General features: G+C 41.3%; 1 protein-coding gene across 1 annotated transcript in view; it reads left to right on the top strand.

The window, feature by feature from the left end:
* The window catches only part of SMYD4 (SET and MYND domain containing 4), a 36475-nt gene extending 11732 nt beyond the window's left edge, over nucleotides 1-24743 (top strand). The window contains exons 3-11 of the mRNA XM_082860844.1: nucleotides 5109-5253; nucleotides 9007-9096; nucleotides 10557-11721; nucleotides 18750-18932; nucleotides 19366-19529; nucleotides 20707-20839; nucleotides 22044-22160; nucleotides 22365-22488; nucleotides 23674-24743. Coding sequence (XP_082716970.1) covers nucleotides 5109-5253; nucleotides 9007-9096; nucleotides 10557-11721; nucleotides 18750-18932; nucleotides 19366-19529; nucleotides 20707-20839; nucleotides 22044-22160; nucleotides 22365-22488; nucleotides 23674-23827 — 2275 coding nt within the window. The 3' untranslated portion in view covers nucleotides 23828-24743. The remainder of the gene's footprint in view (nucleotides 1-5108; nucleotides 5254-9006; nucleotides 9097-10556; nucleotides 11722-18749; nucleotides 18933-19365; nucleotides 19530-20706; nucleotides 20840-22043; nucleotides 22161-22364; nucleotides 22489-23673) is intronic.
* The last annotated feature ends 800 nt before the right edge of the window (nucleotides 24744-25543 follow it).

Genomic DNA, 25543 nt, shown 5'->3' with positions numbered 1-25543 from the left:
CTATTTGTTTTGATTTTACACTGATTCAAATGGAATACTTTGTTTTGCCAGAAATCAAGGAAATGCTCAAAGACTAATGGATTTAAGTAAAAAAAAGAACATAGGAGCCAGTCTGAAGAGGTTTCCATTGGCCAAATTTAGGACAATCTGAGCATCAAAAAGTATAATGATGATAATGGTTTATAAGAATGAATTTTTTCAAGTCCATGGTGATACTCAAAAAATACATAAATAAGTAAAAGAAGAAAAGGGGGAAACATTTGTCTTTACAAAAGAATGCTAATTAATAAGTTTAGAAATAATGATAGAATTAGAAAATCACCATTTTGTAACTCCCAGTGTAATAAGGGATTCTGGCCATAATCGTCAATGGATGCTCAAAACATTAGAAGAAAGATCACTGGGAAACAGGTTATTCACATGGTCTCAAAGTATGGCCCCATAGACTACTTATTAATGTTACTTATTACAAGGGGAAAGTTATCTTTATATTAGAGAAATCCAGCAGTCACCACTTTAACCAGGTGACCAGCCAACATCACCAGTAGTGATGGGACTGCCTGACATGTGTCTCCTGGTTTGAAACAACAAGAAGTATACAGATTTAACGATGGACTAATATTCTTGACAAAAATTGTTTGACCTGAATCTAATCATGAGGAAACAATGAGACAAAACCAGAATGTGTAACGTTTTCCTGGACTTGAGTCTTCAAAAAAACTTAATCATGAAAAACAAAAAAAATTATTGGACTGTCTCAAAAGAAACTAATGAGAAATAACTAAATGCAGTACGTTAGAACCTTGATCTGACATCAGGTTGGGGTAAGAAAAAGAAAGAAAAGACATTTTAGAAATAATGGAGAAATTTTAAATGATATTTAAATTAGTGTTATTTTTTTAAATTAAATTAGATTTATTTATTTGGTTGCATCGGGTCTTCGTTGCTGCACGTGGACTTTCTCTAGTTGCATCAAGCAGGGGCTACTCTTTGTTGCAGTGCTCGGGCTTCTCACTGCATTGGTTTCTCTTGTTACGGAGCTCGGGCTTTAGGCGCGTGGGCTCCAGTAGTTTTGGCACGTGGGCTCAGTAGTTGTGGCTCGCAGGCTCTAGGGCTCAGGCTCAGTAGTTGTGGTGCACAGGCTTAGTTGCTCCGCTGCATGTGGGATCTTCCTGGACCAGGGATCGAACCTGTGTCCCCTGCCTTGGCAGACGGATTCTCAACCACTGTGCCACCAGGGAAGTCCCCAGTGTTAATTTTTTAGGCATGATAATGATATTGTGATATCAAGATATAGGAGAATGTCCTTATTCTTAGCAGAGGCATGCTGAAATATTTAGAGGTGAACTTCCATGATGAGTGCACTTACTTTCAGGAAAAAAAAATGTGTATGTGTGAATGTGTGCAAGTTATTAAGCTACAGTTTCTCAGCTCTGATCTTCTGTACTCTCTGCTGGGGCTGGGACTTTCTGCTTTGCCAATTGACCTTATAAGAGGCTTTACCTCTCTAGGGCTGTAGAAAGAGAAGGCATGGCTAGAAGAAGGAACTTGGTTCTTTCTATCTGCTTCCTAGTTAGACTCTACATGCCAAAGAATGAAGTTGGACCTTTACCTTACACCATATGCAAAAGCTAACTCAAAATAACTCAAAGACCTAAACTTAAGAGCTAAAACCATAAAACTCTTAGAAGAAAACATAAGCCAAAGGCTTGTGACACGGGATTTGGCATCTTTTTCTTGGCTATGACACCAAAGGCACAGGCAACAAAAGAAAAAAATAGGCAAATCAGACTTCATGAGAAGTAAAATATTTAGTGCATCAAGTGACAATATCAACAGAGTTAAATAGGCAACCCACAGAATGGGAGAAAATATTGCAAATCATACATCTGCTAAGGGATTAATATCCAGACCATATAAAGAACTCCTAAGATTCAACGACAACAACAAAAAACCCAGTTTAAAAATGGGCAAAGAGCCCCCACTCACCGCAACTAGAGAAAGCCCGTGGGCAGCAACAAAGACCCAACACAGCCCAAACTAAATAAGTAAATTTTTTTTAAAAATGGGCAAAGGACTTGCATAGATATTTCTTCGAAGAAGATAAGCACGTGAAATAAGCATATGAAAAGATGCTCTTAACATCACTAATCATTAGGGAGATGCAAATCAGACTACAACAAGATACCTTATTATCCTCATACTCATTAGATGGCTACTATCCAAAACAATAAAACAGAAAATAACAAGTGTTGGTGAGGATGTGGAGAAATTGGAGCCCTTGTGCATTGTTGGTGGGAATGTAAAATGGTACAGCCACTATGAAAAACAGTATGGCAGTTCCTCAAATAATTAGAAATAGAATTACTGGGACTTCCCTGTGGCGCAGTGGTTGAGAATCCGTCTGTCAAGGCAGGGGACAGAGGTTCGAGCCCTGGTCCAGGAAGATCCCACATGCCGCGGAGCAACTAAGCCTGTGTGCCACAACTACTGAGCCTGAGCTCTAGAGCCCGTGAGCCACAACTACTGAGCCTGCGTGCAGCAACTACTGAAGCCTGCAAGCCTAAAGCCCATGCTCTGCAACAAGAGAAGCCACCGCAATGAGAAGCCCATGCACCAGAATGAAGAGTAGCCCCTGCTCGCTGCAACCAGAGAAAGCCCGCATGCAGCAATGAAGACCCAATGCTGCCAAAAATTTAATTAATTAATTAATTAATTTTTTAAAAAGACAAGTAAGGCACCAACTTAGGGAAAAAAAAAAGCATTACTATATAATCCAGCAATCCTACTTATGGGTTTATACCCAAAAGAATTGAAAACGGGACTTGAACAGATTTATTTGCACACCAATGTTCAGAGCAGTATTCATAATAGCCAAGAGTGAAAATAGCCCAAATGTCCATTAACAGATGAATGGATAAACTGTGATATATACATATAATGGAATATTACTCAGCTATAAAAAGGAATGAACCTAGGAAACATTATGTTAAGTGAAACAAGCCAGACATAAAAGGATGAATACTTTACCATTCCACTTACATGAAGTACCTAGAGTAGACAAATTCATAGAAACAGAAAGTGAAATAGAGGTTATCAGGGGCTGGGGAGAGGGAGGAATAGAGAGTTATCATTTAATGAGTGCAGAGTTCTAGTTTGGGCTGGTGAAAAAGTTCTGGAAATGGATAGCGGTGACAATCGCACAATATTGTGAATGTACTTAATGCCACTGAACTATATACTTTAGTTAAAATGACAAGTTTTTAAATATTTTAGCACAATAAAAAAATTAATTAGAAAATTGTTCCATCTCACTTCCACAAATTTTTTATCATAACATTCCAGAAGAAAATTTGAAATACTAAAAAAAGAAAGCTTTTCAAAACTTTAATTACTGAGTTAAACCTGGTCCTAGAAGAATGAATTATTGCAGCTTAGTTCTTAATTACACTGAAGAGCAATTACAAACACATTGAGTTTGTCATCATTTTGGATTAAGATTAAAGAATATCCATTGTTAGGCAAGAAGAATTTCGCTATTATTACTGTTCACCACAGCTTCTTTGCTTGAATAGGGTTTTCAGGTTTAACCTAATTTAAAACAACATAAAAACAAACAGAACAAAGAATAGGATCTGTGTTGTACCAGATATTCGTGGGGTATTGTCCTCATATTTTCTGGACTGGAATAAATTTTGAACAGGCAAGCACACCTTCTGAATTAAATAAAATCTTTCCTTATTTTTCTTTTTGTGTTATTTATTTTGATATTTTTTTCTGTATTGTGTTTAAATATTAATAAAATATTTGATATTAACTTAAGGATCAATAGTGTTTTGTGAAATTTCCACATATATACCATACACAGATGCAGCTTACTGAATCACAATGCAAAAGGTATTTCCTTTTTGTTGTCGTTGTTGTCGTTCCATTACTGCCTTTTTGGGGTTTTTGTTTTTAATTTTTTAATTTTGGCTGCGTTGGATCTTTGTTGCTGTGCGCGGGCTTTCTCTGTTTGCCGCAAGCCGGGGCTACTCTTCGTTGTGGCGCACCGGTTTCTCATCGCGGTGGCTTCTCTTGTTGCCGAGCACAGGCTCTAGGTGCGTGGGCTTCAGTAGTTGTGGCACACGGGCTTAGTTAATCTGCGGCCTGTGGGATCTTCCCAGACCAGGGCTCGAACCCGTGTCCCCTGCATTGGCAGGCGGATTCTTAACCACTGCGCCAGGAGGGAAGCCCATGAAAGGTATTTCTTCTTGTGGGTCTTTGTAAACAAAACTTTGAAAAACACTTTTCTAAACATTCTGCAGTTTTGTCTTTGATTTCCCCTTTGACCCAGGAGTTGCTTAAGAGAATTTTTAGTTCCCATGTTATTCATATTTTGCTTCATTGCATTGTATAGTCAAAGAGTATAGTCTAGGTTATTCTATACCATTTCTTTTTATTGGAATAAAGTTGTATGTTTGTGTATTTATACATTAGAGAATTCATATACTTGTTTTTAAAAACTTTGCAGGTTGAAATAACTTCAGATTTACTTGCAAAAATAGGATAAAGAATTGTTGTGCAATGCCCTTCTTTCAGATTCCCCAAATGTTAACATTTCACTACATTTACTTTATGATTCATCCTGTCTCTTCCTCTTCTTCCTTCTCCTCTTCTTCCTCCTCCTCCTTCCCTCCCCTTCCTCCTTCCCTCTGTCTTCCCCCCCCCCCGTCTCTCCCTCCCCCTTCTCTCCCTCCCTCCCCTCTGTCATCCATTCACTCAGGTATTTTCAACAAAGTTTAGGTGGCAAGTATACCTTGGTGCAAAGACTTGTGTATTATGTCCTTCTCCACACCCAAGCTTCTATATAATGCATTATCCAAGGAATGGTTTATTGGCCAGTAACTGAATAAAAAACTTATATTCTGTCCTAATAGAAATTCCAGTCCCTATGTCTCTGAGACCAAAGATTTTTCCCCCCAGTCACATTACATAACACATCCAATCTCTTTTGTCCCAGTACTTTGTAGGCATTCACTCCTGTTTCAAGTGCAATGGTTAGGAGTTTTCCTAGAAATAACAAATTTGTGCTTTTTTGTTGTTGTGGTTGTTCTTTCTTCATGAAGACCGGAGGATGAGATGTTTTTAAAAAGGCTTTCTAGAGGTTACCTTGTTGGAAAGGACCCCAACGCTCCCCTTTTCTACAGAGAAGAAGGAAACAAAAAATTTCAGAAGAAGGATTATATGGGAGCCACAGTGCTGTACTCTAAGGTAAGATGACCGGGCCACCCCCCCACCCCCGGCACAGCTCAGCAGGAGGGGCTGTCTCAGCAATTTACCAATGCATATTTCTTCAAAAGATAGAACCGTTACTGCTGAATTGTGAATTGTGTAGCCACTAGTAGCTTTGCCTATTAATTTTGGATTGGATTTGAAAAAGAAAACTGGCACAACTCAGCTTTTGGTCATATTCTGAAACAAAGGATAGTTTGTATTATACGTCCTGAATTCCATCAAGAAACTTCGATTCTCATATTCCTTCAGACACAGTGTAGCAAGTCTTGTTGGATGCCTTGGCCTCCCTCCTCCATGTCTGTCAGCTCTTACTGAATTGTGTGCCTTTTTTGTCGGAATAACCGATGAGGCTGTTGGTGTGATAGTCCCAATTTAGAGAACAGCTGGATTTTTGGTTGGCCGCCATGTTAGCTTATAGCCAGTATGACTTAGGTAAAGTTAGGAAGGAAAATAAGCTCAATTGCCACAGCCCAGTTGAACTGCATTTTGAAGGTTGTCAGCAAATATTTAAAATTACTACACTAACCATCAGTGAACTAGGTTTCAAGGAGGAATAGTGGCTTTTAACAATCTGTTGCTCTTGTCCTGCTTCCAGAGTAGAAACTGGAATAAGATCCCTGAGAGATTTCCTTCCATAATTTTTTAGAGATAAATATGGGTTTAAAGCAAGAATATATCAACCTCTTAAACCAGGTCTGTGAACCCTGTATCTTGAAAGAATGAGTGTGAATTTGAAGAGTGTACCCCCTATTCTGCATCTTTAACAGGCCTATGCTTAAAGTTTGGAATTAGTTTTCCAAAAACCATCAGACCTACAACAGCATCTTCTAAAATTGATAAAAGCCCTGCTTTGTAATGCTGCATAACGTAAGCATTAGTGATTGCTGAAGAACTAAAATCCATTAGATGTAATGATCACTGATAAATGGCTTAATAGTGGTTCTTTTTCAGAGCTAATGTTTCTTCAGCTGTATGCATGTGTGTCAGAAATGTGAGCACAGGGGAAGCTCTTCAAGGAAAATAAACTAAAAAGTGAAATCAGACAAAAAAATTGAACCTTCCTATTTCATGAACCTAGTATTTTGTTGATTGTAGTACTTTGCAGTTTTCCATAGAGCTGCTGTTTTCTTTCTTTTTTAAAATAATATTTGTTGTTTTTGGCTGATTGTAAATGTAATATATGCTTACTTGGAAAATATAGAGAAGCATAAAAAGTAAGAAAAAATCCCATAACCAGTGATAAGCACTGTTAACATTTTTGCTTATATCCAGCCAGCCACTTTTTCCTCTGAAAATATGTTTTTCTTGTACAAAGTGGTGATAATACTGTACTTACTGTTTTTTTTTGTAACCTGCTTTTTTTCCCCTCAACAATTTATTGTGACCATTTTCTCATGTTATTAAATTTTCCACTAAAACATGATTTTTTACAGCTGGCTTGGTGTTCCATTACAGAGGACTATCCTTGATTTAACACCTAGTGTTGGCAGAGTGTTTGGTATCATAAAGCTGCAAGGAGCATCTTTCTATGTAAATATTTGTACACATCTGACTATTTCCTAAGGATAAATTCCTAGAAGGGCAATTGCTTGGTCAACTGAATGTTGGTTTTTTTTTTAAGGCCTTTGCCCCTTGTTGCTGAATCATTCTCCAGGAAAAAACTAGTTACATCCCTTCTAGCAGAGTATGGGAATGTTCATTTCTCTATATCCTAAGCAATATTGATTATTTGGTATTATTAACATTATTTTATCTTTTTATTTTGGAATAGGAAATGTGTTTACATAGTTAGAATTTTTAAGATGCAAGAGTATAGAGTGCAGTCTACTTCCTCTGTCCCCCAGCCACTCGTTTCCCATCCCCAGCAGCTAGCACTGTTAAAGCTATCTTTCCAGAGGTACTCCAGCGTATATAAATAAATACAAATAATCTCCCACTCCTGCACACACATACTCTTTTTATATAAATAACATTCTATACACACAGTTCAGCACTGCGCTTTTTCCACTTATATTCTGTTATATGGATATAATAGTAATTTATTTAATTAGAGTCCTTCAGATCACTATTTACCTTTTTTCCTATCTTTTGTTACTTCAGACAATTCTGTGATGAGAAACTTTGCATGCATGTTATTTTGCACATATCTATAGGATGAAGGATTATATCTGTAGGATAAATCCCTAGAAGAGGAATTGCTGGGTCAATGGAGATATAGATATATGTATTAAGAGATATATATTGCTCAATTGCCTCCGTAATTGTGAGACCAATTTACACTCCCACTAGCAGTGTATGAGAATGACCATTATCCCACTTCTATGCCAACTCAGTATGCTATCAGTTTTACTTCTTTGCGACTCTCATAAGTAAAAAATGGCATCTCAGTAGAGTTTTAATTTGCATTTTGCTGATTATGAATGAGGTTGAGCATCTTTTCATTTGTTTAAGAGCCATTTATATTTCCCATTAGAATTGTTCATATCATTTGCTTATTTTCCTACTGAATTATTGGTTGCCATCGTATTGATCTGTAGGAACTGTTCATAAAGTAAAGAAATGAGCCCTTTGCCTGTAATAGGAGTTGCAGATATTTTTTCCAGTTCAGCATTTGTCTTTTGATATTGCTTTTATTGGTTTTTTGCTACAAATTTTTATTTTTATGTGGTCAAATTCATTAACCTTTTATGACTTCTGGGTTTTGTGTCATAATTAGAAAGGTATTTCTGACTCCGACATCACTTTAGATTATATAGTTTCTTCTGGTGCTCTTATAGTTTCAATTTTTATATTAAGATTTTGATCCATTTGTTATTTATCCTAATGAAAGTTTTATTATCATATATCGAGACCCAACTTTATTTTTCCTCAGTGGCTACTTGTCCCAATACTTTTATTGAATAATCCCTATCTTTTCTCCAGTGATTGGAGATGCCACCTTTATTTTTACTTTTAAAATTCTTTTTGGCTGTGTTTGGGTCTTCGTTGCTACACCCGGGCTTTCTCTAGCTGCAGCAAGCGGGGGCTACTGTTCTGTGGGTGCACAGGCTTCTCATTGCGGTGGCTTCTCTTGTTCCAGAGCACGTGCTCTAGGCACGCGGGCTTCAGTAGTTGTGGCTCGTGGGCTCTAGAGCGCAGGCTCAGTAGTTGTGGCGCACGGGCTTAGTTACTCCGCAGCATGTGGGATCTTCCCGGACCAGGGCTCGAACCCGTGTCACCTGCATTGGCACGCGGATTCTTAACCACTGCGTCACCAGGGAAGTCTCACCTTTATGATTATTATTAATCCTTGCCAATTTGGTGGTAGAAAAAAGTAGCCCTTTTCTGCTTTCATTTTCATGTATTTGACTATCTGTATATGAACTGTTTCCCACGTATCATTCGTGTTTCTTCATTTGTGAATTTCTGTTTGTTCCACTCACACTTCGTTATGTGCCGGATTATGCTCCTCAGTTTTCAGTTACCTTTAGTGCTGTTTGTGGCTGAAGCTGTGTCTGAAGCTGCTGTCTTCAAAGTGCTTTACGTATTTATTTCCTCACTTGATCTTCACACCTCTGCTCTAAGGTAGTTAAAAATGAAGCAGGTGAAGCACAAAGAGATCCAGTAACTTACCCAATTTCATACAGTCTTTAGTAGCAGAGCCCCTGTTACCTGGAGAAAAAAAAAAAAAAAACATCTCTAAAGATGCTAGTTTCCATGTATACCTTTAACCGGTTCATTGTTCTGCAGGGAGTATCGCATTCAAGGCCCAACTCTGAGGACATTTCACTGTGTTACGCCAATCGCTCTGCAGCCCTCTTCTACCTGGGTCAGTATGAGGTGAGTATCAGGATGCCTGGTGTGATTGGAGAGGATCTGCTGGGGGGTTCCCTGGAAGATTAGACCTTCATCCCTGCTTCTACATTAGAAAGCTAAAATTGGAACTGGTTGAATTGGAAGCAAATTGATACTTCCCGAACTTGTTCTTTCTCCGGATTCACTTCACCTGTCTCAGGTGATTACATGGGGTAGTGTGGGTTGGTAGAAAAGAGACATGCACATTCCCCAGGGCCGTGGACTCTATCCAGCGGGTCAGTAATGTTTAGTGTCAAGATCAGCTATGAGATACGTTGCTAATAATACTTCAGGTTCCAAGTGTGCGCAAACTATTTACTTGTTCAGGGTTTTTTTTTAATAAGTAGAGGAGCATGTTCAAGAATATCCCTGCAATAATAAGTCTCACCCTCAATATAAATTTTGAGTGGGAAAGTAAAAGTTGCACTGAAATTCCTGTTGAGTGGGGGGACTTCAGATGAGTGGCTTCCTCCTTATCCCCAAATTGAGGTCTAAGGACAAACTCTAAAATGCCACTTGGGCACATCCATTTTGGAATTCTACAAAAATTTAAAGTATACCCTAGAGTTAAGAACTATTTGAGTCACCGCAAGTTCACACTTAAGCCCTTTGGACTAAGAGAGAAGAGCAAGAATCTAAGTCCAGGCCCTAAGCAAGAAAGGCCTGGGCTACTATAGACAGCAGTGGGAAGACCTTGTGAAACATTTAGCCCTTTATAACTTCCCTATATTGTTACTTCTTACAAAAATGATTCCCATGTATTGAGCACATACTGTGTTCCAGGTATCTTTTTAACACTTTAGATATATTACCTTATTTTCATTTTTATTTCTATCCTGTGAGGTATTATTATCCCTGTTTTTCAGATGAGAAAACTAAGACACTGAGAAATTAATTCATTTGCACAAGGTCATACAGCTAGCAAGAGGCAGAGTCCGTACTGGGATGCCCTCTTAATCATCATACTATGCTGCTTCTATCTGTAAGACTTTTTTCCTTAGAATCAGAAATATTTAATGACAGTTAAACATAATATCTTCAGCATCTGTTTCTAATCATTCAATTAAAAGATCACAGTAGGGCTTCCCTGGTGGCGCAGTGGTTGAGAGTCCGCCTGCCGATGCAGGGGACATGGGTTCGTGCCCCGGTCCGGGAAGATCCCACATGCCGCGGAGCGGCTGGGCCCATGAGCCATGGCCGCTGAGCCTGCACGTCCGGAGCCTGTGCTCTGCAACAGGAGAGGCCACAACAGTGAGAGGCCCACGTACCGCAAAAAAAAAAAAAAAAAAAAAAAGATCACAGTAGAATATGATTTAAAGAAATAAGCACATGATTGTAGTTCCATTTTTAATAATCCTTAACTTGTAGATTTTTGTTAAGACTTTCAAGTGGACATTTAAGAGTAGGGACCAAGGGTCATTTTGGGATTTTCTTTCTGTTTGCAGACATGCCTTAAAGACATCGTCAGAGCACAGACGCATGGATATCCAGAAAGATTGCAACCCAAGTTGCTGTTGCGTAAGGCGGAGTGTCTGGTGACCCTGGGGAGGCCACACGAGGCAAGCCAGACCATCCGTGATCTTGAAAGTAACTTTGCTGCCAAACCAACCCTAGCAGCTTCCCAGTTTCAGGTTCTGCAGAGAACCCTCTGTCGTCTGAAGGTAAAGGTACAGGAAAAGGAGAATCTCACAGAAACCTCCCCAGCAGCTCCAACCAAAGCCTTTGAGGATATGGACCTAAGGGAAGAGAATGAACAGATTTCCAGCACATCATCATCTGTCAGCTTATGTACAGACCCTTTAAAAGGCCGCTATCTGGTTGCCACAAAAGATATTCTCCCAGGAGAGCTTCTGGTGAAAGAGGATGCTTTTGTGAGTGTCCTTAACCCAGGAGAAATGCCACCATGGCATCGTGGCCTCGAGAGCAAGTGGGATACCAGAGCTACCAATGGGGACCTCTACTGTCACCGATGTTTGAAGCACACTTTGGCCCCAGTTCCCTGTGATGGGTGCAGCTATGCCAAGTATTGCAGCCAAGAGTGTTTGCAGCAGGCCTGGGATCTCTACCATAGTATAGAGTGTTCTCTAGGGGGGCTGCTTCTCACACTGGGTGTTTTTTGCCACATTGCCCTGAGGTCGACTCTTTTAGCTAGATTTGAGGAAGCTGGCAAAGTCATAAATAAGCTTTGTGGTGAGATTACTAACAGGGATACCTGTTTACCTGAAAGCAAGAATCTGGCGCAAATACTCAGCTATGACCTGGGAGGGGAGAGTAAAAACAAGGGCAAAACAGTTGAGACCCCGATTCCTGGGTGTGATATTAACGGGAAGTATGAAAATAATTATAATGCTGTCTTCAGCCTTTTACCCCATACCGGAAACCATAGCCCTGTACACAAATTCCTCTGTGCTCTGAGTGTTTCTGCACTGTGCAGGCAGCTCGAAGCAGCCAGTCTGCAGGCCTTCACAACAGGTCTGAGATCGTCTAAGCTGAAAGCAGCAGCGGCTCCTGTGTTGCATCCAGAGTTGAATATTTGGGGAGTGGCCATGCTGAGACACATGTTACAGCTACAGTGTAATGCTCAGGCAATAACAACCATACAGCAAACAGGTAAGAGGGAAACTCTTTTTTCTGCCTTACAATATTCTTCTTGATGTAGCTAATGTTTGCGGAGAAAGGACTGTAAAGAGAACAGTAGCATTCAAACAAATCAGTGGCCTAAGGGAAAAAACAACTGTCTTACGATTATGCCATTGCGAAGCTATGTGACCTCAAATTATTTTGATCCTACTCTGCCTCAGCTTTCTCATTTGTAAAATGGATAGTTTAATCGCACCTAACTTTACAGAGTTGTGAAGCTGATGTGTTTGTTTGTAAAAATACTTTAAAACCCTATTACCAAAAAAAAAAAAAAAAAGGTGGGGGGACTTCCCTGGCAGTCCAGTGGTTGAGACTTCGCCTTCCAATGCAGGGGGTGCAAGTTCAATCCCTGGTCGGGGAGCTAAGACCCCACGGGCCTCATGACCAAGGAACCAAAACAGAAGCAATATTGTAACAAATTCAATAAAGACTTAAAAAAAAAAATGGTCCACATCAAAAAAAAATCTAAAAAAAAAAAAACTACACTGTTTAAAAAAAGAAACCTATTACACTATTAATTTCTGATTGTGGAGGAAAGCTGAAACAATGGATAAACAAGACTGCAGAAGGAGCAGGGTCTGTAGTTAAGGTATCAGAATCTTAACTCACTCCTTTGACTCAGCTACTGTCTTCTGTTTTCAATTGCCAGGTTTTCTCCCATTCTTCTGTTTTAAATTTCCGAGAGAGGAATCTGGCCCATCACAGCTTTTCATACAATGCTGCCGTAAGCTGTTGGCCAGCCTGTGTTTGGGCTGGCTTCTGGTCAGGGGGCCAAAAATCTGGGGGCCACCTCTAGACACAGACCAGCCTAGCCCTGCTTTCCTGAACCAGACCCTATAGAAGAGGCTGTTAAGGTAGATGGGGAGGCTGCATGTGCCCAGCATCATGAGTGCCATCTCTAATACGACTGTACTGACAATGGGTACTATTATTAGAAAAGAAATGGTGTTTCCAGTATTTCTATTGTGTGATCTCCATTTTAGCAGATAATGTGTTTCGATTCAATCAGCTCATTATACTTTTCTCAATTTCCTAATTAACCCTGTGGAGGGGAGGAATTAGGTCATATCTACACCTAGGATTTATAGGCAGATTAATATTAAATGTGGCTTCACTGAACTATATACATGCTTAACTCTTCTGATCGTGTCATATTAGGTAATCTAGAATTCTGTCAACCTTTTGTTTATATATTTTTATCTTTAATTTTAATTCAGCTGCCAAGTTATATAGTGTATAGTATTTCACTAGAGGTATTTTGGGGCAGGACTCAATTCCGCATCCTGAAGTGCGTGGAACATCCAGAAATAGCACTGGCCTCATCCCGTGATACAACAGAATCACACTGCAAGCTAGTCTCCGTTTTCTTTTCTGCTTTTGCTGCTTTGAGCCATTGCTACCTTCTAAAATACGTATCCGTTGAGTGTTTTTCCAGAATTACGTTTCCCCTAGGGTACATTCACTGGCATTTTAAAAACTACTGTTTTCATTTTTTGTTTCTCTGAATGTAAAAGATAGTATATGGAGCTTCCAGATAATACGGCAGAAAGCTGCCAGCTCTCGATTCTGTTGTGTCTTGCCTCTAAAGTACTTAGTAGAACATAGAAAAAAGATGTAAATGTCAGTAGCTCTAAAAACTATGGAAACTATTTTCTGGGTAAACAGTAGCAGCGACCACTCACTCAGGCTGAATCCCTGAGGCAGGATGGCAGAGCGATAGGGACAAACGAAAGTGTTTTCCATACACCTTCCTTCATTGGCCTCCCTCTTACAGTCAGAGAATCTTAGCCTAAAATTTGTTGCTCCCCGTGCATGAGATTTCATTACAGTCCATTTTTTATTTGCCTAGCAGGTGTTGAGTAAAATTTTTCACAAGTTGTTAAGAGTGAAGTTTGGTAGGAAGACTGTGTATAGCCAGAAATACGTGTATTTTCTGTGGCTAAAAAGGACTAGAAAAATAGATACGTAGCATAATACTGGAGACCTGGAGTGACGGAAAGAGGATTGGAGACTCTGTCTTCATCTATAAGATTCTAACATTTTATGCATGATTTTTTCTTATTTATATGATGTTTTAAATATATATATATACATAGAAAAAAATAACACTAGAAGTAAAAATACCAAATCTTAATTAACAGTGATGAATCCTGATAGTGGAAACATGGGTGATTGCTACTTTTTTCTTTGAACTGTTCTATATTTTTAAAATTAAAAACAGTTATTCACATGGTGGTAACTTTATTCTAGTAAATTTTTAATTGTTTGTAAACCTTTTTCTTCATTTTAGGGAAAAAACAAAAAACATTAAAAAAATAGTTCACAGAGCAAAAGATAGGGAGATGATAAAAATGAGTCTATAACAGTAAATAAAAATGGGCTAAACTCTTAAATTAATCTTTCAGAATGGGTCAAAAAGATTAAAATCCAAGTATATTCTGTTTACAAAAGTGACACTTAACACAAAGTGGGCAAAACATGTCAGGAATCACAAGTAAATCAGGGTATTAATATTAATATGAAACAGTAGGGCTCAAGGTGGGATATATAGTAAACAAAGAAGGCATTTTATTTTTGTAAAGGAGACTCTTCTGCAATATATCATCAACCTTAGCTCTCGGAAACATAGAGATTGTGTCTATAAAACAAAAATGACTGAGTATACAAGGAGAAACTGGCAGAAACTCCATAGTTATAAGAAACTTTAATATACCACTCTGACTTTGATCGAATATATTAACAATAAGGATCTGGAAACCAAGATAACATAATAAAATAGGGGATTCAGAGATATATCCACCAAAGCTTGTGTCCTATAGACCAGGGTTTGGCCAACTTTTTCTGTAAAGCACCACATAGTAAATATTTGGGGCTTTGCAGGCCGTATGGTCTCTTTTGCAACTACTCAACTGCCCTTGTAGCATGAAAGCAACTGTAGAAAGTATACATATGAATGCGCCTGGCTAGACTCCAATAAAAGTTTATTATTGACACTGAAAGTTGAATTTCCTAAAATTTTTCATGTCACAAGAATTATTCCTTTCACCTTTTGTCAACCACTTAAAACACATGAAAACAGGAATTCCCTGGTGGTCCAGTGGTTAGGACTCCACGCTCTCACTGCCGAGGGCCCAGGTTCAGTCCCTGACTGGGGAACTAAGATTCCACAAGCCTCATGGTGTGGCCAAAAAAAAAAAGTCAAAACCATTCTTAGACCACATATGTACAAAAAGAGGCACCAGGCAGGATTTGGCACACAGGCTACAGTTTACAGACTCCTGATAGAGACAAAGAATTGGCAAATCTAATTAATAAATCTAGGGGAAAACGCCACAAAATTAGAAACGATGAAGAGGATATAGCCAATAATATAAATTTATTCTAAAATTTATAGCAAATATTTAATACAATTTTAGATTATTGAATTTGAAAATAGTAAATAAACAACTTTGTGGAAAAATATAAATTGCCTAAGCTTTTCCAGAGGGAGGAAAATACTTTAAAAATCTAGTAATTGTAGAAGAAATTGAAAAAGTTATCAAAATAGTTCCATAAAAACAAGCCAGGGGCTTCCCTGGTGGCGCAGTGGTTGAGAGTCCGCCTGCTGATGCAGGGGACACGGGTTCGTGCCCCGGTCCGGGAAGATCCCACATGCCGCAGAGTGGCTAGGCCCGTGAGCCGTGGCCGCTGAGCCTCCACAACGGGAGAGGCCACAACAGTGAGAGGCCCACGTACCGCAAAAAAAAAAAAAAAAAAAAAAAGAAATAACTTACAAATCACCATGTGCACCATGTTGCCAATTATGTTAAAAGTCCATATATAAGGCTAGAAAGAAAACTGTAAGAAAATGCACTAAAGTCTTATAGGTGACTGAGAGGATTATAAATGACTGTTATTTTCTCTATAATTTTCAGTTTTTTAATTTTTTTCCCACTGCCATGTATTTCTTTTTTAATTTAATTAGTTCCTTTAAACAAAATAGTTCAAATGATAAGAGCATTTTTTTACATGAACTTTTTTTTTTTTTTTTTTTTTTTTTTTGCGGTACGCGGGCCTCTCACTGTTGCGGCCTCTCCCGCCGCAGAGCACAGGCTCCGGACGCGCAGGCCCAGCGGCCATGGCTCACCGGCCCAGCCGCTCCGCGGCATGTGGGATCCTCCCGGACCGGGGCACGAATCCGTGTCCCCTGCATCGGCAGGCGGACTCTCAACCACTGCACCACCAGGGAAGCCCCTACATGAACATAAAAGGCACTTGATACATATTGCAAAATTGCCCTCCAGGAAAGTTGTGCCAGTTACACACCCACCAGCAATGTTCGCTTTCATTTTTTAATTCAGTCTAATTTTGTCTCAATCTGCTAATATTTCTAATCTTGTTTCATCCCTTTTTATTATTTCTTTGGGGTTCCAACACCTCCTAGTTTAGTGTTCTCATTGAATTTCATTAGCAGCTGTTTCATTAGTAGCACAGAAGAAGGATTAAAGTGTTAACTTGGATAGACTTTGACAAAAACCTATAAAAATGTATGTTATTATCTTTGTATAAATCCTATTTAATCAAAGTTCCTCAGAAATCTCTCTTTGGTACTTATTTTAAGGGATAGAACTGGCCACTGATGGCATTCCAGACCTTGGTGTGTGTGTATCTCTCTAGGTGGGAATGGCGTATTCGTGATGTATCTAGATTCACGAGACTTAATGAGGTTCTATGGAAGTTCGGATCAGTTCACTGCCGTTTGCTTTCACTCTTCAGCAACCAAGGAATCCACCTTCACTGTGGGTCCTTGATTACTTTTTTTACACAAAAATTTCTTGTTTTGTAAAGTATCTACCAGAATAGGTATATTCTGAAAGTATTGTGAATGAACCGTTTTTTCTTTACTAAATGTACTAAGAATATTAGCAAGGTACACTTTTCGTAAAATATTCAGGCCCTCTTTTTTTGTTTTTTGTTTGTTTTGTGCACAAAATGTCACATACTAAATTTGGTAAAGGTACATACACATTCTCACTTTCTACGATCTCTGCAAACAGATGACTAATGCAAAATATTGAATAATTTTTAAAATCAGTACTTAATTTTGTAGAGATAATTAGAGAGAAGTTCAACTCTGACATAAATACTCACCCCACTCTGTTCTTGGGCCTACTTCTGTTAGAGGGTAACCCATAAATAATTCACGAAGCTGACATTACTCATGTGTATTGTGATAATCTTCTCTGGGAAAATTTTAGCAGCTCTTCTAATATAGATTGCCAGGTATCAGTAGTTGGGAATGCAAGTCGACTTCCAACTATGCAGAGGCTGATTATTCAAACGACAGACTGTTTGTGCCCTGCACTACTCCTTCCTGCTGCCTCCTTACCTTTTAGCATTTCTGCTGCTCATTGGTACATGTACCAGAAGGTAGGCATTGGACAAGGGTGAGGGGGAGGGGACACTAAAATCAGTTAAGCTTTTAGGAGAAGCTCTAATGGAAGATTTCAATACAATTTGTAGAATTGTCGACTAAAATTGAGTCATTTAGGTTCCCTGCGAATTTTATTTACTTGTTCTAATTCTTGTCTTCCACAGCAGCAGGTAATCTGCAGAATCTCTGCAGAATCGTCTGCAGAGAGACAATATTATTCCTTATAGTTAATGTTTTCCTTTCTAGAACATTTTCACATGATGGTTTGTATTTTCTTTATTTATTTCATATGTACCTAGACCGCATTATTTGGTGATTGGTGCATTGAGATTCCTGGCATATACGGTGATACCACAATTATCTGATGGCTTATCAGTTTTCCAGAAAACTGAAAGTTCCTCTCTAAGTACCAGTATCTTTCATATTTCAACCAGCTTTGTCGGAAACACTATCTCCTCATGCTTACACCAAGGCTGCTGAACACAGTTTAAGCCTTTCTGTATGCCCAAGGTTATCTGCACATGCATCCTCCCGAGACATAGATAGCTATGACAAAAACCCGTGCAAGTATGGGGTCAGTCTGAGAACCTCTGGTTAAGCTCGGAGTGGTGCTAGTGTTTTTGTTTGCCTGAGGCTGTTATTCTTGTATAAGTTTTCTGCCTCCTCCTCCAGTCTGTCCCCGTCTCCTTTGCCATTGGCAGAAAACCTGCCTCTTAGTAGTTCTCTGTTTCTGGACTGTGGTGGGCTGAGAAACTGAATAACCACGCCAGTTCGAACTGTGGCTAAAATAAGAGGAAGTGGGCCTGCAGCAGAATACAGAGAATTCACATATGAATGTAAGTGCATGAGCCTTGGTGCAGAAGTAGCCTCACTGCTTAGAGGCTTTTTTCTTCCTTCCTTCCTGATTTTCAATCACGTGGTTAAATTGCTGGTTTAATTGTGCTTCAAAGAAGAGATGGTTAGGGACGTGAGACTGTCTGGAATAGAAGTGAAGTGGTCCAAAGAGTTTTTTCAGTGAGAACTACTGCTTGACTGATTTCCCATCAAGTTGGGACAAAGGGCAGAATGAAGAGGTGAGCATAAGAAATACTGATTTTTTTAAATGTATGACAGGCCTATGTAGTTTAGGATAGTAATTAGGTTACTTGTTCTATTAACCAACCAAAGACCAGTTAAACAAAAGCACTTGGACTATAAAAGTCTTTAGGAAATAACCTCATCTGGTACTCTGGTTTCCGTGTTGTCATGAACATTATGAAACTGTCTATCTGGAAGGCTCCCTACTGATAATTCTTTTTTTATTACTCTCTATAAATTCTAATCTTTGAATTTTTTGTGGTATTGAGACACAGTAGTTAGGTTCCAAGATTCTGGTGGACGTTTCACATGCTCATTCGCTTTGCTTCCCGGGAACCAGAGTTTGCTCTGAGTCATGTTCCGTCTGATTTATCTCGGATCCAGCTTGTGGAGCTCTGACTCAGCCGCGCTTCAGGCCCGATTGCCCAGCTCGTCTTCTGAGGAATGGAGGGTGAGGCCAGGATGAGCGTCCTGACACATTTTTCCCTTTTTCCTCTTGCACTCTCAGGATCTGAAAAGAACCTCATTACGAACAGCAGGCAGGTGCGCCTTGCCACGGGGCTGTTCCCCGTCGTCAGCCTCCTGAACCATTCCTGCAGCCCCAATACCAGCGTGTCCTTCATTAGCACCGTCGCCACCGTTCGGGCATCTCAGCAGATTAAAAAAGGACAAGAGATTCTCCACTGCTATGGTGAGCCATCCATCCTCCCTCCTGTCCACCTTTCTCCAGCAGAAAAAGACAGGGTGAATTCGCCTGAGCAAGCCACAGGGCAGGTGCCTCACCTGTGCAGAGTCTGCATCCTGGCAGAGGCAGTGCATACTTATGGGGAAGAAAAGCCTCCTCGCTAGGCCCTGTTGTATCTGCACTATCGGGTAGACACTCCCTGCTTGATCCCTGTAAATGTCCTATTCTGAAAATAGGCCAGGAACAACTTCTTGGTTTCTTTTTCTTCCTGTCCCCGCAACTTGGAAGCCTGTTTCTATATCTAGTTCCACAAATGTTTGACTGAAAGGTCCCTGTCGCGTGATGAGTGATTGGCCAGACCCTCCGCTAAGCTGAAGTTTTTTAAGTAGTGCTTGATGCTCTCTTGCTTTAAATGTTGGCCAATGTGGTGTCTCTGCAGGGCCCCACGAGAGCAGGATGGGTGTTGCCGAGAGGTGCCAGAAGCTGAGGTCTCAGTATTTCTTTGACTGCAACTGTCCCCCTTGTGAACGTGAGAAGCAGAGACCCTCGCAGGGGCCCAGGCAGGAAGCCTTCTGTTGTCACCGTTGCAGAGCACTCCTGCAGGTGAATCTCTTTCTCCCCTCCCTTCTCTTTGCTTTTCCTGGCGGTCAGTTATCCAGCCTAAAGGCTTTAAATCTTTAGGAGGAAGCCATTGGGACTTAGAGGTGCTGATAGCAGTTCTCTCTCTTCCCTTTTGCCCATCTTCCCTGCACATAGATTACCCCCCTGCAGGAACCACAGGGAAAGGTTGGATTTAGTGATCTCTTTCTTGCAAAGAACAGAAAATCCCACCTAAACTGATTTGGGGTTCAGGGAGACCGGGAATTTATTTGCTCAAGTAAATCACTCAGAAGTCCCAGAGCAGGGGTACTTCAAATACAACGTGATCCAGGGGCTCAGATAATGTCACCAAGACCTGATTTTTCTTTCCACCTCCCTCAGCTCCATTTTCTGTATTATTTAGCCCAACCTCAGACAGACTTCCCTCCTGTGGTGACCAGATGGCTGCTAGCAGCTCCAGCGTCAGATTCCCCCGGTCCAGAAGGATAAAAACATATGTACTCTAACAGAGATCTGGGCAAAAATCGTACTGTGTTTTATCAACCTGATACCTGCATCTGGAGGAAAATCAGAGTCACAGTTTCCCCCCAGCCATTTGGGCCAGATCGGAGCCACGTGCTCCCCACTCAGCCCCCAGGCCCTGACTTCAGGAGGGTGGGAAAGGATCCTCCGGAGAAGTCAGGTTGCTACTGCCAAATGGGGCCACAGATTCTGGCGTCTGAAAAACAGCAAATGTCTTAGAGCTGTAAGTAGAACGTGGAGCTGGTTGTGTTGGAAAGCTGAAGTCACAAGCCCGAGGACGAATGTGGGGAGGCCTCACCCAGCACCTTTTTTCTGTTGGTTTCCTTATGGCTCTTTCATAACCACTAGAAATGTGTCTGTCATCCAAAGTCCCAGCCCCAAAGAGAAATAAGAGAGGGGCTATCAAGATGGAAAGACATTGTGGTCTGTACCAGTTTAATTTGGTTGCAAAAAGTAAATCTCAAGCAGGGATCGGCTCCTGCTCTCATTGCAGTTGCTGCCATCAAACCAGATCCAGTCTGCCCTTGGCCATGGTGTGTTGCTGCAGGCGTCTTTCCCCCATAGGGTCAGAAGCTCTGGAGCAATCCTGTAATGTAAGCGCATGCAGTGTCGCTAGCGGACTCTGGTACAGGAATAAAGACAAAACTGACTTCCACAGGGAGATGATGTTCTGAGCTGTGGCAGCACATCTTGTACGGAATCAGTCAGCAGAGATCACCTAGTCTCTCAGCTACAGGACCTTCAGCAGCAGGTGGGGATGGCCCGGAAGCTTCTCAGAAATGGCGAACTAGGTGAGACTGGCTCCCTGCTTTGGTCCTCCAGCCCCTTCCCTTTTCTTCATTTTGAGATCACCTTGAATTCAGGGATACTCGGTGAAGACTGAAGCATTGAATTTAATTATCCCCATGCCAGCCACAAGATGGCTTTGTAGGCCAATGAGACCAAACCCTTACCAGCTCAGTTTGCCTGGCGTCCTTGAAAAAGGGCCAACTGATTTAAGCTGTTGTTCTCTTAGGCATCAGAGAGTTAGTTAAAGACTAACGGGTTGTCTCTGACATCCGTGATCTTTGTGCATATCCAGAAGTTCAGTGTCATTTATTTTAATTCGAGGGCCTCATGACCTAATTTCCTAGAGAAATTGCTCTGCCCTCATCAGAGCATCATCTCTCTTCTAAAGAGCAGTGGGGGGACTTCCCTGGTGGTCCAGTGGTTAAGAATCCGCCTTCCAACACAGGGGAGGTAGGTTTGATCCCTGGTCAGGGAACTAAGATCCCACATGCCGCAGGGTAACTAAGCCTGTGCACCACAACTACTGAGCCCACGCACCACAACTAGAGAGCCCACGTGCCACAGCTACAGAGCCCAAGCACTCTGGAGCCCGTGCACCACAACTAGAGAGCCCGAGCGCCACAACTACTGAGCCCATGCTCTGGAGCCCACGCACCACAACAAAAGATCCCATGTGTGGCAACTAAGACCTGAGGAAGCCAAAAATAAAATAAATAAATAAATGTTTTAAAAAATAAAAATAAGAAAAATAAAGGGCATTGGGGCATGTGCCCAATGGGTGTAAGTATCCTGCTTTTTCCAGAAAGGGAGTGATGGAACCCCTCATTACCTTGGAAAACTCTGCCTTAGAGTTTGACATCGTGGGAATTTATTTACCCTATTTTTATGAAAGTTGACCTTTAGCTTAGATTTTTGAGTCAAGAGAAATAATGATCTTAAATGGAATGTAGTCATTCCACTTCAAACTGAAGTTGGAAACCCACAGTAAATGTGGGGAGGCCTCACCCAGCACCTTTTGCTATTGAAAGAGAAAACATAAGAGAACAGCTTTATTGGAACAAAACTTGTGGGTTGATCACAACCCAAGGAGACAAAGTGAGGTTTCCACATTCAGCCCAGCCCATAGAGAATTTAAGGGCTGGGTTCTCATTTCTAAGACGGGGGCGTTTGTGTCTGTAATGAGCCCACTGTCCTTTGAATTGATAGAGCGAGCCATTCAGCTGTTGTTGGGATGCCGGCATGCCGCTGAGAGCTTCCTGTTGGCAGAACACAGCGTGGTGGGAGGAATCGAGGATGACCTGGCCCAGGCCTATGCTGCCTTAGGTAAGATGTGTGTCTTCACCTTCCGCTCCAAGGAATGACCCTGCCTTGTGCGTTTGGTCATGATCTTAGCCTCGTCTGGTTGGTTCTCTCTTAGTCTTTCAACTGAGGCTGCTCTCACTTCCATTTAGCTTTCCTTACCTTGAAAATGTTCATCCACGGTTGACTGTGGTTCTTTTCTGGAACCAGATTTTCCTTTCTTTACAGGGGACTGGGAGAAGTCAGCCGCCCATCTACAGAAGAGTCTCCGGGTGGTTGAGGTTCGCCACGGGCCAACCAGTGTTGAGATGGGCCATGAACTCTTCAAACTGGCCCAAATCTTCTTCAATGGGTAAGTCTTTCTCTTGTTTCCTAGCACTTCACCAGGCCACATACCATTCTTTTATTAGGCTCTTCTGTGTATCCCTTTTTTTTTCTACAGTGCTTTTAAGCATGTTGACACGTCTTCATTTCCCGTTTAGGAGAGATTCTTCCTTCTGTTCTGCTGACAAACTTGAAACTTTAGAATTTCCTCCTGGGAGATATGGGGAAGCTCTTAGCTCTGAAGGGAGTTTCCCAGGAAGAACTTGCCCAGGCCCCCGCCCCCCAACCTGCCACCGCCACCTCATAGAGGTTCTTCTCAGTCCCCTCCCCCACCCCGCCCCACCCCCACCCCCCACCCCCCACCCCCCACAGTTATTCACACCTCCTCCCCTTAGCACTCATTCTCAGCACACTCAGCTCCAGGGCCTCTTCCTTCCCCCTGGTCCTATTCCTTTGAAAGCAGCTGTAATCAAGCACAAGTCATCTGGCTCCCCAGGGGACATCTAGCAATGTCTGGAGACATTTTTTGATTGTCATGACTCAGGGTGGAGGCCAGAGATGCTGTTGAACATCGACAGTGCACAAGATAGCCCCCGCACACACACAGCTAAGAATTCTCCGGCCCCAAATGTCAACAGTGTCAAGGTTGAGAAACCCAGCTTTAAAGGTTAAAGGGAAAGAAGAGTAGGGTCGATGAGTTGATGCCTCATCCGCTTTTGTAACTGGGATCACTAGGAGGCCCTGATGTCAGTATTTCTAGACGGAATATGTCCAAGCTTAGTAAAGCTGCTGTGTGGGAGAGTGTTTGAAGCTCGGTCCCAGGATTATGAGGTGGGTGGACCTGATACCCAAGACATAGAGGCAGTCCACCCCGTCAGAGAGAGGGAAAGGGCTGCAGAGTCAGGACATAGGCGGACTCCGTGACTCTAAGGCAGAGACTGCTGAGTAAACCTTGGGGTAAATGTCAGATTAGTGCTTTGAGATCTGCCTGTTTCTCAGAATCCTGGAATCTTTATACCTTTTTTTCATAACTCTCATCTCAAACTCTGCCTTTCAGTGTATTTCTGAGAGTCTTATCTGCCCTTCTAGATTGTAAGATCCTTGAAGACAAAAATGATCTACTTTACATTCTCCACAGGGTATGAGTAGGCCCTCAGTTAATGTTTGCCTGGTTGAATGGGTGGATTCACCCCTCTTACCTCCTTTGGTTCAGGTTTGCAATACCCGAAGCTCTGAACACAATACAACAGGCAGAAAAGGTTCTGCTGGTACACTATGGCCCTTGGAATGACGAGATCCAGGAGCTACAAAAGATGAAATCCTGTTTGTTGGACTTGCCGCCCATCCTTGTGGGACCCAACCAATAGGGTCCCAAGGGGACCTTGACCAACAGGAAAGGAGCCCGTGTGGGAGGAGTTAAAGAGGGTCTGTTGCTGCTGAGCTGTCGCCAAACAATACAGAACTTGCCCGACAGTCACAAGCCTAGTGTATGAGGGGAGGGGAGGGCTTAGAAAGCTTTGCAGTTAGAGACGTGCTCACCTATGTTTTTTTTTCCCTACATCTTTATTGGAGTATAATTGCTTTACAATGGTGTGTTAGTTTCTGCTTTATAACAAAGTGGATCAGTTATACATATACATATGTTCCCATATCTCTTCCCTCTTGCGTCTCCCTCCCTCCCACCCTCCCTATTGCTCACCTATTTTGATGAATGTTTCTTGAAGTAGTTAACTGCTCTGCAACAAAAACTCCTGGTTCCCAGAAAAAAACTTAAAACTGGTATCTGGAGAACCTAAGCCCTTTAAAAGGATTTTAGCTGATCTGCAGGCATCTGGATGTTAGCCTGGGGTTTTGGCCAGACGCCTCCTCACTAAATGATGATAGTCTGTTTCCCTGGAACATTCCTTTGGTTTCTAGTAGTAATGAAACGTTGTGTACCACTCCATTGGGAACTTAAACTCTTAATAGTCGTATTGTAATTGAAAAATAATTATAAGCAAGAAATTAGTGAGGCTCCTTACCTCTGGAGGTATAGTTTCATTTATGGTACCTAGCTTCCTTGAATCCTTTGTTAAAACCAGTGGAGTATAAATTGTGAATAGAGAAATGAATATGGGGCCATTTTATTGTTGGGGAATTTCTTCCTAGGATGGCAACTCTAAATTTGTTTTCTACCAGTTTTCGAGTCCTTATTCTCTGGTTTTCATTCTGTACTCTGGGCAGACTCACTGACCAAACACTAATAAAATCAAGCTTGTAGCAATGACTTTACAGCACATCGTTTCTGAGTTCTGTTTATTAGCAAGCCTGAAAAGAGACCGCTTTTTTCTACCTCCCCAAGCAGGCAAATGAAATACAGACTGCATAATTACTGAGAAGGGAAAAAAAAAAAAACAACTTCAGAAGATGCTGAGGGTGTGGGCATTGCTGCTAGCGGTTTCACACTTAAGAGACAAAAAGTAGGAATGATAGCTGTCGTCTACCTGGATGTATAGCAATAGTCTAAACCCCATCCCAGTCAGAAGGCCGGGAGACTCTGGGTCTGAACCCTGGGTGCTCTATCACCACTGGGGACCATGTGGTCCAGATGAGTTGGTGGAAAAGAATACACACTGCTTTGAGAGTTTGCCCCCCCCCAAGCCATGCCCAAGAAGTGCCCAGTGGTTGCCCCGGCATTATAATCAGGAACTGAATAGCCCCGAAGCTGCCTGGGAGTAGCTTTTCAGGAAGCTGAGTGTTCAGAACATGGTTCACACTCAAATATTTGAATGAAGGGCAGGCAGAATCGCATTTATCTTCCTTTCTACTAACTCACTTTGGCAAGGGCTGTGGCCAATGAGATGTTTTGGTAGAGCTAACTCAAGAAGAAAAATTTAGTCTTGACCAATTCTGTAGTTCTTTTCCAAACACTTGGCATGTTTCATGTTCCTGAAAAAGGAGGTTCTGTTGTACTTTGTAAAATAGGCCCCCTTCCTTAAAAAGAATATGTGTAGAATTTTACATAGCAGACCTCATTTTATGTGAACCTGAGAGCTTTCTTTAAATGCTCTATAAAATAAAGAATTCTTTCCTGAAGTTACAGA

The sequence above is a fragment of the Leucopleurus acutus genome (genome assembly GCF_964270905.1).
Source record: "Leucopleurus acutus genome assembly, chromosome: 19".
Taxonomy (NCBI): Eukaryota; Metazoa; Chordata; class Mammalia; order Artiodactyla; family Delphinidae; genus Leucopleurus; species Leucopleurus acutus.
Note: the sequence above shows the minus strand (reverse complement) of the source record. Positions and strands in the feature narration are given on the sequence as shown.